At 41.2% G+C, this 12,874-nt stretch overlaps 4 protein-coding genes and 1 long non-coding RNA gene across 5 annotated transcripts; 2 read left to right on the top strand and 3 right to left on the bottom strand.

The window, feature by feature from the left end:
* The first annotated feature begins 530 nt into the window (after positions 1–530).
* On the top strand, positions 531–1,050 carry LOC119558607. Its single transcript, XR_005220305.1, has 2 exons — positions 531–839; positions 909–1,050. It is a non-coding gene; the product is annotated as an uncharacterized LOC119558607 (long non-coding RNA).
* Positions 1,051–1,345: 295 nt separating this feature from the next.
* Positions 1,346–3,117, bottom strand: LOC119558593 (fatty-acid amide hydrolase 2). The gene has a single exon (XM_037872026.1). The coding sequence runs from the start codon at positions 3,032–3,034 to the stop codon at positions 1,463–1,465; it is 1,572 nt and encodes a 523-aa protein (XP_037727954.1). The 5' UTR covers positions 3,035–3,117; the 3' UTR covers positions 1,346–1,462.
* Positions 3,118–4,068: 951 nt separating this feature from the next.
* LOC119550180 (dihydroxyacetone phosphate acyltransferase) lies at positions 4,069–10,399 on the top strand. The gene is made up of 4 exons (XM_037858721.1): positions 4,069–4,282; positions 6,164–6,743; positions 7,279–8,555; positions 8,612–10,399. Exons 2-4 carry the CDS (start codon positions 6,179–6,181, stop codon positions 8,942–8,944), a joined length of 2,175 nt encoding a protein of 724 aa, XP_037714649.1. The 5' UTR covers positions 4,069–4,282; positions 6,164–6,178; the 3' UTR covers positions 8,945–10,399.
* On the bottom strand, positions 10,227–12,154 carry LOC119550188 (putative GTP-binding protein 6). Its single transcript, XM_037858733.1, has 3 exons — positions 11,899–12,154; positions 11,383–11,833; positions 10,227–11,323 (listed from the first exon to the last, which is right to left on the bottom strand). Exons 1-3 carry the CDS (start codon positions 12,129–12,131, stop codon positions 10,430–10,432), a joined length of 1,578 nt encoding a protein of 525 aa, XP_037714661.1. The 5' UTR covers positions 12,132–12,154; the 3' UTR covers positions 10,227–10,429.
* Positions 12,133–12,614, bottom strand: LOC119550197 (transmembrane protein 141). The gene is made up of 2 exons (XM_037858746.1): positions 12,426–12,614; positions 12,133–12,368 (listed from the first exon to the last, which is right to left on the bottom strand). The coding sequence occupies exons 1-2, from the start codon at positions 12,538–12,540 to the stop codon at positions 12,172–12,174; spliced, it is 312 nt and encodes a 103-aa protein (XP_037714674.1). The 5' UTR covers positions 12,541–12,614; the 3' UTR covers positions 12,133–12,171.
* Between the last annotated feature and the right edge of the window lie 260 nt (positions 12,615–12,874).

Here is a 12,874-nt window from a genome sequence, read left to right as displayed (position 1 = left end):
TTTATAAATTTATAATATGAACTTTAATTTTGAAATAACTTTATGTAAATGCATATTGCTACCTAATAATAAAGTTTAGTTTATTTTCTTCAATATTTGTAATTAATTTAAAAAATATATGTTCCTACCATTTTCGCAAAAAAAAAATGGTTTTGTGTCTGCAACATATACATGGGTTGACAACATTTCTGAGTTCAAAAACAGTATAAACAAAGTTCATCAGATAACCCAGCGGGTGTTATTTTGTTTGTCTTTATGTACACGGGAAAGTAAACAAATCAAGCTGATAACGATTAATATTCGAAAGCAAATCAAACTTATTTTAAAAAATTAAATTTGTTTTTTTCAAAAAAAATAAGGCATGGCGGCACGTGGCTTAAAAATAAACAAAGTGATTCACCTAGTATTAAATAAAAGAACAAGCCAATATAGGTACAAGAAAGAAGAAGAGCATTTTCTCTTGTTTATTGGACAACAAATTCGTCACATTCCATGAAAGAGACAGCGACCAGACGATAGGGAGCCCTCTCGTGCATTTATTTATATATTCAAATTCTCTAGCTATATTAGTATTTTGCTTTGACACCTACAAACATTTTTAAAATATTTTTATTGAATAAGCTATTCAGTTTGTTTCTATCGCTCACAATGATCGCGTTGAAATTGTTGATCTCCGGAATCCTGTTTCTGTTTCTTCTGGGACGATCCTTCACCATCCCACAAAAATTTGACATGTCGATATTTAACAAATCTTCTCCTGAGAATCCCATCTTCCATACTGCTTGGGGCCATGTATATGTAGATCCATGGAAACCAAAAACCACCAAGAAGCCTTAGAGGTATTTCATACAGATCCATCATGGTCAAGGGCTAGCATTACTAAACGAAAACAAATTCTCCTGTTTCAGAGGCAAATACTTGAAATCTCCTTATCAACACGCTGTATAACAAACAAATTTACCTTTGATTGCATGTTCTTTTAATGTATATGTGATTTAATAAAAGTAAACTAATAAATAAAATAATAAAACCGTTTAATATAAAATAAAATATGGAATTTACCATATTAAGTAATTGTTATATTAAGTCAAAATTTGTCGGGAAAGAATAAAAAAACGGAAACCTTCACGGAATCTATGTAATTTATTTCTTTTTTTGGCGGCCTTATTTAAACTCTAGTTAGTTTGGCAACACCATACATTTTCAAGAAGTTGCCAGATTAAGGAACAGCTGATTTTTGGTACAACTAGATTAAAGCAAAGTTTACAACTTTCAAATTTCTTTTTAAATACAATGAATAATATTTAAAAGGAGTGAAACCGTAATTTCAAAACGCCATAAGAGGTATATTTTTGTAGAGGAGTATATTTTATTAAATTCCTGTAACAAAGGCCACAAGCGACAGTCTCCAGCGTTACCGACACCTAAAGTACTTAAACAATTATTTGATCATATAGGACATCTATTGTTTCAGGGGAAATGGAGGCACCCAGCCGCCAAAGGTCCGCTCCAGTTCCTCGGCAACCGCCAGGCAAAGTCGATCGTTATTCGGATTGGCCACCACCTGGATGCCCAGGGGCATGCCCTTCGAGTCGAGACCCATGGGCACCTGAGTGGCCGGCAGATGGAGCACATTGAACAGGCTGAAGTAGGCGAAATCATTGAACTTGATCAGCGGATAGAAGTGGAAGGGCGCTGTCCTCGGAGAACTGTGGAAGAACAGAACCCCATCATCGCCGAGCAAATCCTGGACTGATTTCCTGCACTTTGCCGTGGCCTCCCGCATCAGCTTCTCCTTTTCCTTGGGCAGCACACTATCGATCAGTCCATAGATGGCGGCCATACTGTAGTCACTCTGTCCCAGGATCTTCTTGAAGAGCTCCACAAACGGATTGAGTTCGGCCCCGTTTCCCAGCAAGAGATTAAAGTTGGCCGGCTCCTGGGTCATCCAATAGCGCCACATCTTGCCGGTCAACTGGGTATTGGGTATGTTGGCATGTCGCACTTCCTTGCCACACAGGCTCTCGAAATGTTTACGTATCTTGTACATAACTCTTTCAGTTTCCCGGTTTATGGGATTGCACTGAGCCATGCCATTGGAGGACACATAGAAGTAGCGCAGACCCTTCAAATCCACCTGCTCATCCAATTTCAGCTTGGGTTTCAGCGAGGGTTCCACAAGAACCTGCATTATGGGCAGTAAATCTCGGGCGAAACGGCTCATGGGACCGGCGCAAACCATTGTGTCCTTTTCTTTGCCGGTTCTAAACGTGCAACCAGCCATATTTACTGCTCCGGAAGTGGGTTTGTGCCCAAAGACACCGCAATTAAAGGCTGGTATACGTATGGAACCACCGATATCGGTTCCCAAGCCAAAGCCCGTACAGCAGGCGGCGATCATAGCGGCTTCTCCACCCGAAGATCCACCCACAGACCGTCGGAGATCATAAGGATTGTTGGTGCCACCAATCAGCATATTCCTCGACTCAATCCACTTGTTGACCTCCGGAACATTGCTGGTGGCGATGATGATGGCACCGCTTTCCTTCATCAAGCGAACGCATTCGGCATCCTCTGTCGAACGTTCAGATTTTCGGCATACCAAACCCAAGGTATGGAGCTTTCCGGCCACAGCGGCACTATCCTTGGTGGAGAATGGTACACCCAGGAAGGGCTTACGCCGGAAGTCCTCATCGGTGTACTCCTTTTTGGCCAACTTCCGGTCGATTTCGCGCGCCTGATCCAAGGCCTCCGGAAATGGACCATCCACCACGGCATTCAGATCCCGATTAACACTCTCGATCCGTTCACAATAGGCCTTCACGATGTCGTAACTCCGCAGCTTACGCTCCCGAACCTGTTGGGCCAACTCCACGGCGCTTTTGGTCAGCAGCGACTGCTGTTCCAAGCTTGGTGGACCCGCAACCCGTTTGTGGTCACCCAGATACCATCCCAAAACGAACTCCAGCAGGCGATCGCTGAGGATGTGGGCCAGTGCCAACAGGGCATCCAGTACGTGGCTCCAAAGCGACATGATGACACCTCTTTTTTCTGATGAGATTTGCAAATGCAAACTAAAACCTCTGAACCTCTGAGGTTGCGATAAACCCAAGACGTTGCCACCCGATATCAGCGAAAGCTGGTGAGGAAAGCTTTCCCACAAACCCGTTTCAGTACCAAGTACAGTGGGCATTAGTTTTATTTACTTGTTTATTTTTCACCATAAAAATACATATATATTTCAATATATATATTCATTCAATATATATATATATATTCAATGTACAATTGTAAAGTTGTCATATGAAAATCTGTTTTAAGTTAAACATTAAATGATTTACTATAAACAAAACATCTAAACTATTTAAGACGATACAGAAACGTTTTTAAATATAAGTTGTCAATAGTATGTTCTTAAAAAACGTTTTTATTCGTGCATACGAAATTGAATTAATTGACTTCAACCAATTGAAAACCTTTTTTAAACTGTGAAATATGTATAACAAACAAATAAAACTAACTTTTAATCTGAGAAAGTGATTAACATGTTATAGATTTTGTTTAGATTATGACTTAAAAATATATAACATATAATGGAGCTAAGAAATACATAATAATTTTTTTAAGTTATTCTATCGACTAATAATTTATTTATTTCCCTAGAAGAAAGAAAATTTTAACACCATTAGTTTTCTTTCAAAACGCCATAAAAGGTATATTTTTGTAGGGGAGTAGAGGAGTAGATATTATTGAGGTTATGACTTAAAAATATATTAAATATAATGGAGCTAAAAAATAAATAATAATTTTTTTAAGTTATACTATCGACTAATAATTTATTTATTTCCCTAGAAGAAAAAAAAATATTTTACCACCATTAGTTTTCTTTAGAAACCAATATAAATATCATTCATATTTTGTGACAGTGTAAAATTACAGGAATACCGCTGTTATTTCCGCATCAAACTACCACCGCGCATGAACAGCTGGGCGGGGAGTGCCCCTAATGCGTCAGTCGCACCGTGCGGAGGCCCCCTAAAATCACCCAGTCAAACCGTCAAATATCGATTCGCAGCTGCTGCAGATGTTTTTTCGTCAACAAAACAAAACAGCCGCCTCCGCTGCCGCTGCAGAAAATAAAAACCATTGAAAGTCGGTCAAAGAGATCCGAAATAAGTTGCGAATTGTGAATTAAATGCATTAAAAGCGAAGGCCTCGTGCAGTGCGAAAAAAAGGCCATCTAAATTCCTGCCTGGGCAGCTCGTATCGAATTTTTAACCCAGTACGTAGACCGGTAATACGAATAGCAGATACCCTGCACTCCTAAGTTCGATCACCCCGATAAGAAGCACCCCCTTACTAATCAAACTTATGGTGTTATCTACGCAGTGAATCATTTTTTAATTGATTTTGCCAATAGAAAATACCCTTATCTTGGCCGAAAAAATTGGTTTATTCGATAGTGTGTGACATACGTAACTAATTAGTCAGCATGCTTTTGTTGCTCAATGACTTATAAATAGAAAGTTTGCGAAAATAAGTGCATTTCAAAAGTAAATATTCGAGTTTCGTTGCACTTGCAGTCGTATTTATACGGAAAACCAAACAAAAAACCCATTTACAACCCGTGTTAAATTGCAATTACCGGTTAAAACGCAAAACGAAGTGTTAAATGCTACCTGTAAAAATGTGGAGTGTGTGCCTGTTTGCCTGGGAGCCAGCACATCTGTTAATTTCCAATCGAAAAGCATTTCTCATTAATTTTTAACCCCAGTTGCCAGGCCATATATGTACATATATAGTTTTCCGTCGATTATTAATCTGTAACTTTCCTTGGCATTATCTTTTTCCACTCGAATAGTGAAATAGTGAGGGTGTGTGGTTCTATGGCCCAGACAATTTTTTTTTTATTCCCGCCCAAGGTAACTCACCTGATGAGTGACGTTATCACCAGAAATGCGAACGTGTCGTGACACGAATAAATTACATGCGAGACCAATCCGATTTCCGATTTGAGATAGGTCAGCAACCCTTATAACATGTTTTCGAATCATACTATTGATTAAAAGGGGATTAAAAAACTGTCATTTGGTTTTAAAATTGAATTTCTCCGTAAATTAAGTTCTTTTTTTCTAAATACTTAAAAATAGTATTTATTTTATTCTTTAAGATAAAATTGTTTTTCGTATATATAATAGGCACCACTTACCCAAAAATGTTTTAAAGATAGGGTCTTAGATCCCTAACTTCATTAATATCAATTAACCTCAGTCTGCTAGGTTAATATACTTCACAACTCCCTAAAAAATTCATTTAAATTTCATTTTTTTTAAGCTGAACCGGTTTAATAGCTCTTAAATTCATTTTTATTTCAACCTCTTAAATTGACTCAAAGTTAGGTGAATTACAGCTATTTTCAAAGCTGTGGTGCTGGAGAAAATTTTAAAATCAGCTTGAAGTTAAGCGAGGTTTTGGGGAGTTCAGGCTTAATTCAAGGGTAAGCACACGTTCACCTTTAACACGCAATCGTATCTCGCCGTTGATTACCTCAACTGCTGAATCTGCCAGATAATAAACCTTCTGGATAGCTGAGCACTCAGAAAAACATATAGTTACTAAGTACAAATACAAATAAAGAATTTATCATTTCTTTCTTTATGTTTTAAAACTTAGTTGAACAAAAATCTTTAATATAAACCTTTTTTTGAAATAAAATTAGCCTACAAATATTTTTTTTCAATAAATTTATTTGCAATCCTTTATATACATATAAAAAACTGGAAATTGTTTTACGAATTGGAAACAATAAGGTGCCTTTAATCCAGATTGGAATTTAAAAAATTCGTTTTTAAATATATAAACTTTTTTTTACGAAAACGTATCCATATTTATTATATAGATACTTTTTGAAGTCGAAGAATCCCTTGATCTTTGCTTGGACACATCTGGGTAAACATTTTCTCCAAGTGCCGACGTTATCTCAGCAAACAGAGACTTTATGGCAGTGTGTCGGTGTGTCAAGTCTGTAAAGTGGGGCCGACTGCTTGACAGTTGATTCGTCAAATAGCACCGCACTCGACGCTATTTTCCTTTTATTTTTAGTTACCCACATACCTCCAGAGATTCTCAACAGCGCGACGCACGTTGTTTTCCATTTTCACAGGTGAAACGCAGCGCGATGGAGAGGAATCCAGTCACGGAGACCGCCGGTGGAGCTGGATCCACCGATTCCAGTGGTCAGGAGGAGAAGAAGTCACTGACCAGTGCCGCCGATTACATGAGGAACTTCAAGAACATAATAGCACCGGGAAATGAGGCCTCCATGACCAGGGAGTTCAATCCGCAGGTGGCCTACGAATTCGAAAAGTATCTCAATCCGCAGAAGCTCAAGCAGCATGTCCTGAAGAGTGAGAAACTGCGATCCATTCTGGAGCACTATGCCAAGGAATTGGGTCAGCCGGTAAAGCAGCTGGAGCGGCAGGCCAAGGCGATCATAGATGAGATCGGTCTGGAGCGGAACATGGCCATTATCCGGTGGTGCGGCATAGCCATCACAGCGATTGGCAAGCGGATCTGTGATGGATTCTATGTTAATTCGGCCAGCATGGCCAATGTCCGCAAGGATATGGGCAAATGCCCGGTGCTCTATCTCCCTAGTCATCGCAGCTACATGGACTTTATCCTGATGTCGTACATCTGCTACTACTACGACATTGAGATACCAGGAATAGCAGCCGGAATGGGTATGTTTTTTAGAGTTTCCAAAGCCATTTCTCACACGAAATGATCCGTTCAAATAATAGTAGTCTTAGTAGAGATCAAAGGCCATATTTTGAAGTATTCTCTAAGTCTTAATTGTTTTTAAAACAAAAAAATTAATACCTTTTGAAACTTCAAAGATAACTTAAAAAAAAACAAGCTTACCTTTTGTTTACCGATTTATTTTTATTTTCATTTTCCGAAAAACCATAAAAACTTTACTAGCGGAAAATGTGCTACAAATATTATGGGCGTTTGCTTTTCATTTAACACATTGTCAATAATATATTATCATTCTACGAAATGGAAATTTTTAACGCTAATGACATGCTACATTTTAAAAATGTTTGCTTTTCAATTAGTATAAATTAGCAAATTAAGATGTCAACTTGTTATTAGAATTTTTTGTTCCGGTAATTAAAGGTGTGAAACATTTATATCTGTTTAATATGGGTATAATTAGAGTAAAATAATACTCTGTTTTTAGGACTATTTCATATTATTTCTAATCCTTTGCAGATTTCCACTCAATGTTTGGAATGGGCACAATGCTGCGAAAAACTGGAGCCTTCTTCATGCGCCGCAGCTTCTCCAACGACGAGCTGTACTGGGATATTTTCCGGGAGTACATGTACGCACTGGTGGCCCATTACCACATCGGCGTGGAGTTCTTCATTGAGGGCACGCGCTCCAGGAATTTCAAAGCCCTGGTGCCCAAAATTGGACTCCTTTCGATGGCCCTCCTACCATATTTCACTGGCGAGGTCCCAGATGTGATGATTGTGCCGGTTAGTGTGGCCTATGAGCGAGTACTGGAGGAGCAACTGTTCGTCTATGAGCTGCTGGGAGTGCCCAAACCCAAGGAGTCCACAAAGGGTTTCTTCAAGGCCCTGAAAATCATTGACGAGCGCTTCGGCAAGATGTTTTTGGACTTTGGTGAACCCATTTCGGTTAAGGAATTCTTCGGACACGACAGTGGTCAGCGAATGCAGCGAGCAGGTGTTGGAGGTCACCTGCAAAAGCTGAACCGCCAGGAAGTGGAACTGGTCAAGCAGCTGGCCAATGAGATTATCTACCAACAGCAGCGACGCATTGTGATCACCACCTTCAATCTGCTGAGCTTATACTACGCCAGTCAATTGTATGCCCAAAAGAGTGTAAACATCGATGAGTTGTCCCGTGGGATACTGCATCTCAAGCGGATCTTCGAGCAGCTGGGAGCCCATGTCAGCACTACACCTGGTAGCATTAAGGCGGATATCATTGATGCCGTCGAGATTCACTCAAACATTTTGCATTTCGCCAACGCCCGATTGCAATTTACGCCCATGGCAGCCAAGCAATTGGCGGAACAAATCGATGTTAAACGGTTGAAAGCTCATGCCCTCTGTCCACAAACTATGGCGGTGGCTGTCCCCATGTTGGCCCTGCAGCTCTACATTAATCCCTGCATGTTCTGGCTGGCCAGACCCGCCTATCTGCTGCTGGCAGCGCTCAAGGAGCAAAGGAATCAGGAGAAGCAATCGGCGGACATCTCATACGATGCCAGTTTGAGTGCTCTGCATGGGCATGTGACCACCATGGATGCCTTGTTCCAGCACGAGTTCATCATCGAATCGAACCGCGAGGCAGCCGAGTTTGAGACACATCTGCAGCTGCTCCTGGACGAGCGGGTGGTGGAGGTGGAGCAGAGCGGCCGCATCAGGGTGCAGGATAATGAGTGTTCGCATGTCATACTGGCCGCCCTGGCGCCATTCCTGTGCCTCTATTACCAGCTGGTGGTCACCTTAAGAAAGGTGGATAGTGGTTAAAATGATATATAAACAAATCTAATTATATTGTCTCCCTGCAGATCCCTCTGGAATTCGAGTTCAGTAACAAGGATCTTCTTGTTCGCGTCCAGCAGCATGTGGAGCAGCTTCTCCAGCAACCCGGTGGTTCTGCCTCCCATGTGCATCCATATTGTCTGGCCTTGGACAATCTCAACATAGCCATATACGCATTGATCCAGAGGGCCTACATTTTAAAATGTAAGGACTCGGGACAGATGAAGATCGCCGGAACACCGGGGAAGTGCCTGAGGGAACTGGAAAACCAGCTCCTCGAGTACTGCCAACTAATGCCATTCGCTCAATACTCGACGGCGGCCAACCAGCAGGCCCAGTTCCACATAGCCAAGTTATAACTGGCAAATGGCAAGAGGCCGGCGGGGGAGACGACGCCTAGGGATGTGGAAACCGATGCAAATCCCGATCCTGCGTTGATTCCCAAACAGTGTAGTACAATTAGAATTTCATTGTTCATGCAGTTCATCCAGTTTGTTGTCGGCCTGCTCAAGAATTGTCGCATCATCTGCATTCTATTTTTCATTGTGGTGGTGGCGCCGCTTTGGCAGCTGCTCCACTGGATCATCGTATCCTCTCACTCATTCACGTAGGTTTATGGGATGTCTGTTCAGGATGGGTCGATTTTAAAAAATCTTATTCATGCTTTTTTTGTCAAAGAATGATTTCGATGAGGCTTAACAGCTTTAAAGTATTCCGCCTAATGATTACTTTATCTTTCTAGAACATTTAATCTTCATTGACATAATTATACATTCCCCATTTTTATTTTATAATTTTATCATGAATCAACCAATAAAAATAAAGGAAAAATACTTGACAGGAGTAAATCACGAGCAAGGAAAAGTATATATCTATCTTATAAGATTGCCATACAATTCTTTGACAAAAAACATCGATCCATCCTATAGTGTGCATGTAACTAAGTGCTTAGAATATCTTTAATCTTAGAAACAGAAATTTTATGTCTAGTTTTGCCATAAAAACAAATGAAATTTACAAAACCGCCAAAACATACACATGCAAGAAATCGAATTTTGATCAAACATTTTGTATATATACCGGTAATGGTAGGTCCCATCGAAATATATATTCCTTATATTTTTTGCAGAGGAAATCATAGAAATGTTGCCCAACAAAATGCACACTTTTACATTATCTTAAACGCTCAACTAGATTATAACATTTTTGTAATATTTTAATGAGCAGTTTTATTGCAAAATACTTTTTTAGCTTGCTTGATGGTTCTTTAAAATTCATTTTAAATCATTTAAGCTTTTTAATTTTTCAAGAGAGTAATGGACGCATTTTCTATTTTTAAGGGGTTTATTTCGTATACGTTTTTGTTAGCTTAAGCTGGTGTTAAGTTTGTTTCATTATTTAATCTTAAGTTGCTTGTGCTCATCAGCCATGGATTATTTTTAAATATTCTATTGTGCCAATAAAAAGTAAGCACCACACAATAAAATGAAAAAGGTAAGCCACAAAGCTTGTCGCTAGATATAAATTGAAACGGTTGATTCGAAATCTGATCCCATGTGGATTCAGGTCCGAATATTCCTAGAGGAAACCACAGCACAAAAATGTCAGCGAAGTGCAATACACATATTCTGTTTAATGATATTTTTAGAGATTGTTTCGTTTTATTTTTATGGTAGATACTTTTATATTTATATAGAATTTAAAACGAGAAAACAACACCAATCCTAACTACACCCGCTAATAACTAAATTAATAAAAAAAACGAGAGCAATAATAAAAATGTAGTCGGTGCCACTTGCGCCTCAGAAACTTGATTCATGGACTTTAAATTCCATATTTCAGGGTCACCGGCAAAACTGTCGTTTAAATTGGTCCAGGGTGCGTTGGCTAATGACCACATGCATCATCAACCGCTCAGGATTTTCCTCATCCGCCGTCGTTTCCACCACGGCTGCGTTTTTAAAAAGCCAGGCCATTTCGGGTCCACCGCTGGGCACCCTCATTTTAAGCTTTCTTCGCCCTGTGGCGGTCAATATCTGTTGTTCGATATCATCTAGCAAGGGTTCCAATCCAGTTTGTGCTCGCGCTGATATATGATGCACGGGATCTGAAGATGAATGCGTTCCGGAGGTAACCAAATCACATTTGTTGTACACATTGATGATTGGCGGCAATTGGCTGGCCGTGGAATCTCCACCAGCCACATTGAAAGCCAGGGAACGCAGGGTGGCCTCCACATGACTGCGTTGGGCGGCATGGCATGGATGCGAGAGGTCCTGGACGTGCACAATTACATCCGCCAGCATGGCATCCTCCAAAGTGGCCACAAAGCACTCAAAAAGTCCTGTTGGCAAATCAGACATGAAGCCCACGGTGTCCATGTAGATTATCTCTAGATTGCAAGGCAAGCAACCCGCATGAGCCGTCACATCGAGAGTGGCAAACAACTGATTCCTTGGCTGCAGGGCATCCTCCACCGTTAGAGCCTTGATCAGGGAAGTCTTGCCGGCATTTGTGTAACCCACCACGGCCACAATGGGATAATTTTGCTGTTTTCGCTTCTGACGCAGCAACTGCCTCTGCCGGCGTACCCGCTCCAATTCCGCTCGCAATTTGCGCTCCCTGGTGCGCAGAATCTCCTTCTGCAGATCTGTCAAGGTGTAGCCCTGCCGACGCGTCTGGGTGACACTGGCATCCTTGGCCTGGGCCCAGATGTAGGGGAGCTCAGCCATGGCTACCTGTAAGATATAACCAGTTCTTAATCATTGTTTGTTCCTCTTTGGAGAGTCGAACCTACCTGTAGCTTGGCCTCAGCGCTAGTGGCATGCAACCTTAGGATCTGTATCACCACGGAGTAGCGATCCATCACCGGCAAGCGGAACTCCGCCTCCAGGAAGCGTTTCTGGGCAAAGGATAGCGTGCCCTTGCTGACAAACAGACAGGTGAGTTGCCTTTCCTGCCTCAGTTCGGTGACTAGCTCTTTGAGTTCCACCAGCTTGCCGCTGCCAAAGAGGGTCTTCTTCTCGAGGCTTTCCAGTGGTACTTTGAGAGCCCTGGCCACCTGCCAATTGGGCAAGGAGTTGATTAGAGCAGAGGCTTCTGCAAGCTGATCTTCTGGCCGGACATCGAAGGGTGTGCTCTGGCGTTTGGCGCCCCACTTAACGTACGGCTGGAGGATCAGCACTTGCTGGGAGCTGGCTATGTCGCGGGTGATACGCATTGCTCCTCCTGCCACCTCGTCGTAGGCTCTGAAATAGAATGAAAGTCAATTAAATCTTCATATTCTATGGTTTTCTTAATATTTATTACCCACCGATCATCTAAGAACCGCATGTCTGCCAGATCGCTACTAGGGGTCTGCTCCTCCTGCTCCAAATCCTGATTATCCTGACCAGAAGCCTGCATCTGAGCCTCAAAGAAGCTCTTTCTGTTGCGAATGCCCTTGACTCCTTGATGTTGGGTGTATTTTAGGCGTAGGGGAATCCCTACAACCGGACGGAGTGGAAGACTCCTGGCCAAACGGCCGAATATCCGTAGAGCAGACATGACTAAGACTAACTAGGGTTGTACTGATGAACTGCTATAACTAAAAGGTTTTCTCCTTAAGCACAGAATGCTTTTCCTCAAAGGCCATCCACGCCGCTTGACAGGATTTCGTGCGGGACGAAGTCGTTTGGTAGGACACTCCGGTGGCCACCAGCGAGGAAACCAGTATATTGTACTTAACCGGATAGCGAATGCGGGATTGTATGATCTTCTGGGCGAAATAGGTACCGGAAAAACCTGTAATTTGTGTAATTATTATGCAATTATCAAAAAAACCAAGAGTAGAGAACGCACTCAAACAAAACGTGGCGAGTCCTGTGAAAAGGGAGCGGGTCATGCAGTCGATGTAACCATCGAATCCTGGATGCTTCTCGCGCTGCTGATCCTTCAATCGCTTGATATCGTTCATAATAAACGCTTAATTAAGTGATTAAATTGTATTTTCATTCGCCTTTGCCGGCGCGCAATTAAAACAGCTGTGAAATTAGGGATGGGAAAACTTATACCGATTGCTTGGGCATTATAACCGATATTTAAATATATTTTTCTCAAATTCCATACATTCTGTACTTGTCAAAATGGTACATTATAATTTTGAAAAACAATATAGGCCATTTTATTTCTTTCCTTGGTTGTTATTTAAGTTTAATTTAACTTGCACAAAATAGTGCCTAAAATTCAGTCAAACAGTAAAACAAAATAACGTATAACGTATTTTCTTATTTATTTATTTTAATAAGTGA

Source organism: Drosophila subpulchrella, chromosome 3R (genome assembly GCF_014743375.2).
Source record: "Drosophila subpulchrella strain 33 F10 #4 breed RU33 chromosome 3R, RU_Dsub_v1.1 Primary Assembly, whole genome shotgun sequence".
In the NCBI taxonomy this organism is placed as follows: Eukaryota; Metazoa; Arthropoda; class Insecta; order Diptera; family Drosophilidae; genus Drosophila; species Drosophila subpulchrella.
Note: the sequence above shows the minus strand (reverse complement) of the source record. Positions and strands in the feature narration are given on the sequence as shown.

Coding starts and splice junctions, on each gene's coding strand:
- LOC119558593 (XM_037872026.1), bottom strand. CDS start 3,034: ATGTCGCTTTGGAGCCACGTACTGGATGCCCTGTTGGCACTGGCCCAC.
- LOC119550180 (XM_037858721.1), top strand. CDS start 6,179: ATGGAGAGGAATCCAGTCACGGAGACCGCCGGTGGAGCTGGATCCACC. Junction 6,744..7,278: donor AGGAATAGCAGCCGGAATGG/GTATGTTTTTTA, acceptor AATCCTTTGCAG/ATTTCCACTCAATGTTTGGA. Junction 8,556..8,611: donor TGGTGGTCACCTTAAGAAAG/GTGGATAGTGGT, acceptor GTCTCCCTGCAG/ATCCCTCTGGAATTCGAGTT.
- LOC119550188 (XM_037858733.1), bottom strand. CDS start 12,131: ATGTCTGCTCTACGGATATTCGGCCGTTTGGCCAGGAGTCTTCCACTC. Junction 11,834..11,898: donor ATGCGGTTCTTAGATGATCG/GTGGGTAATAAA, acceptor ATTCTATTTCAG/AGCCTACGACGAGGTGGCAG. Junction 11,324..11,382: donor GCGCTGAGGCCAAGCTACAG/GTAGGTTCGACT, acceptor TATATCTTACAG/GTAGCCATGGCTGAGCTCCC.
- LOC119550197 (XM_037858746.1), bottom strand. CDS start 12,540: ATGAACGATATCAAGCGATTGAAGGATCAGCAGCGCGAGAAGCATCCA. Junction 12,369..12,425: donor ACTCGCCACGTTTTGTTTGA/GTGCGTTCTCTA, acceptor CACAAATTACAG/GTTTTTCCGGTACCTATTTC.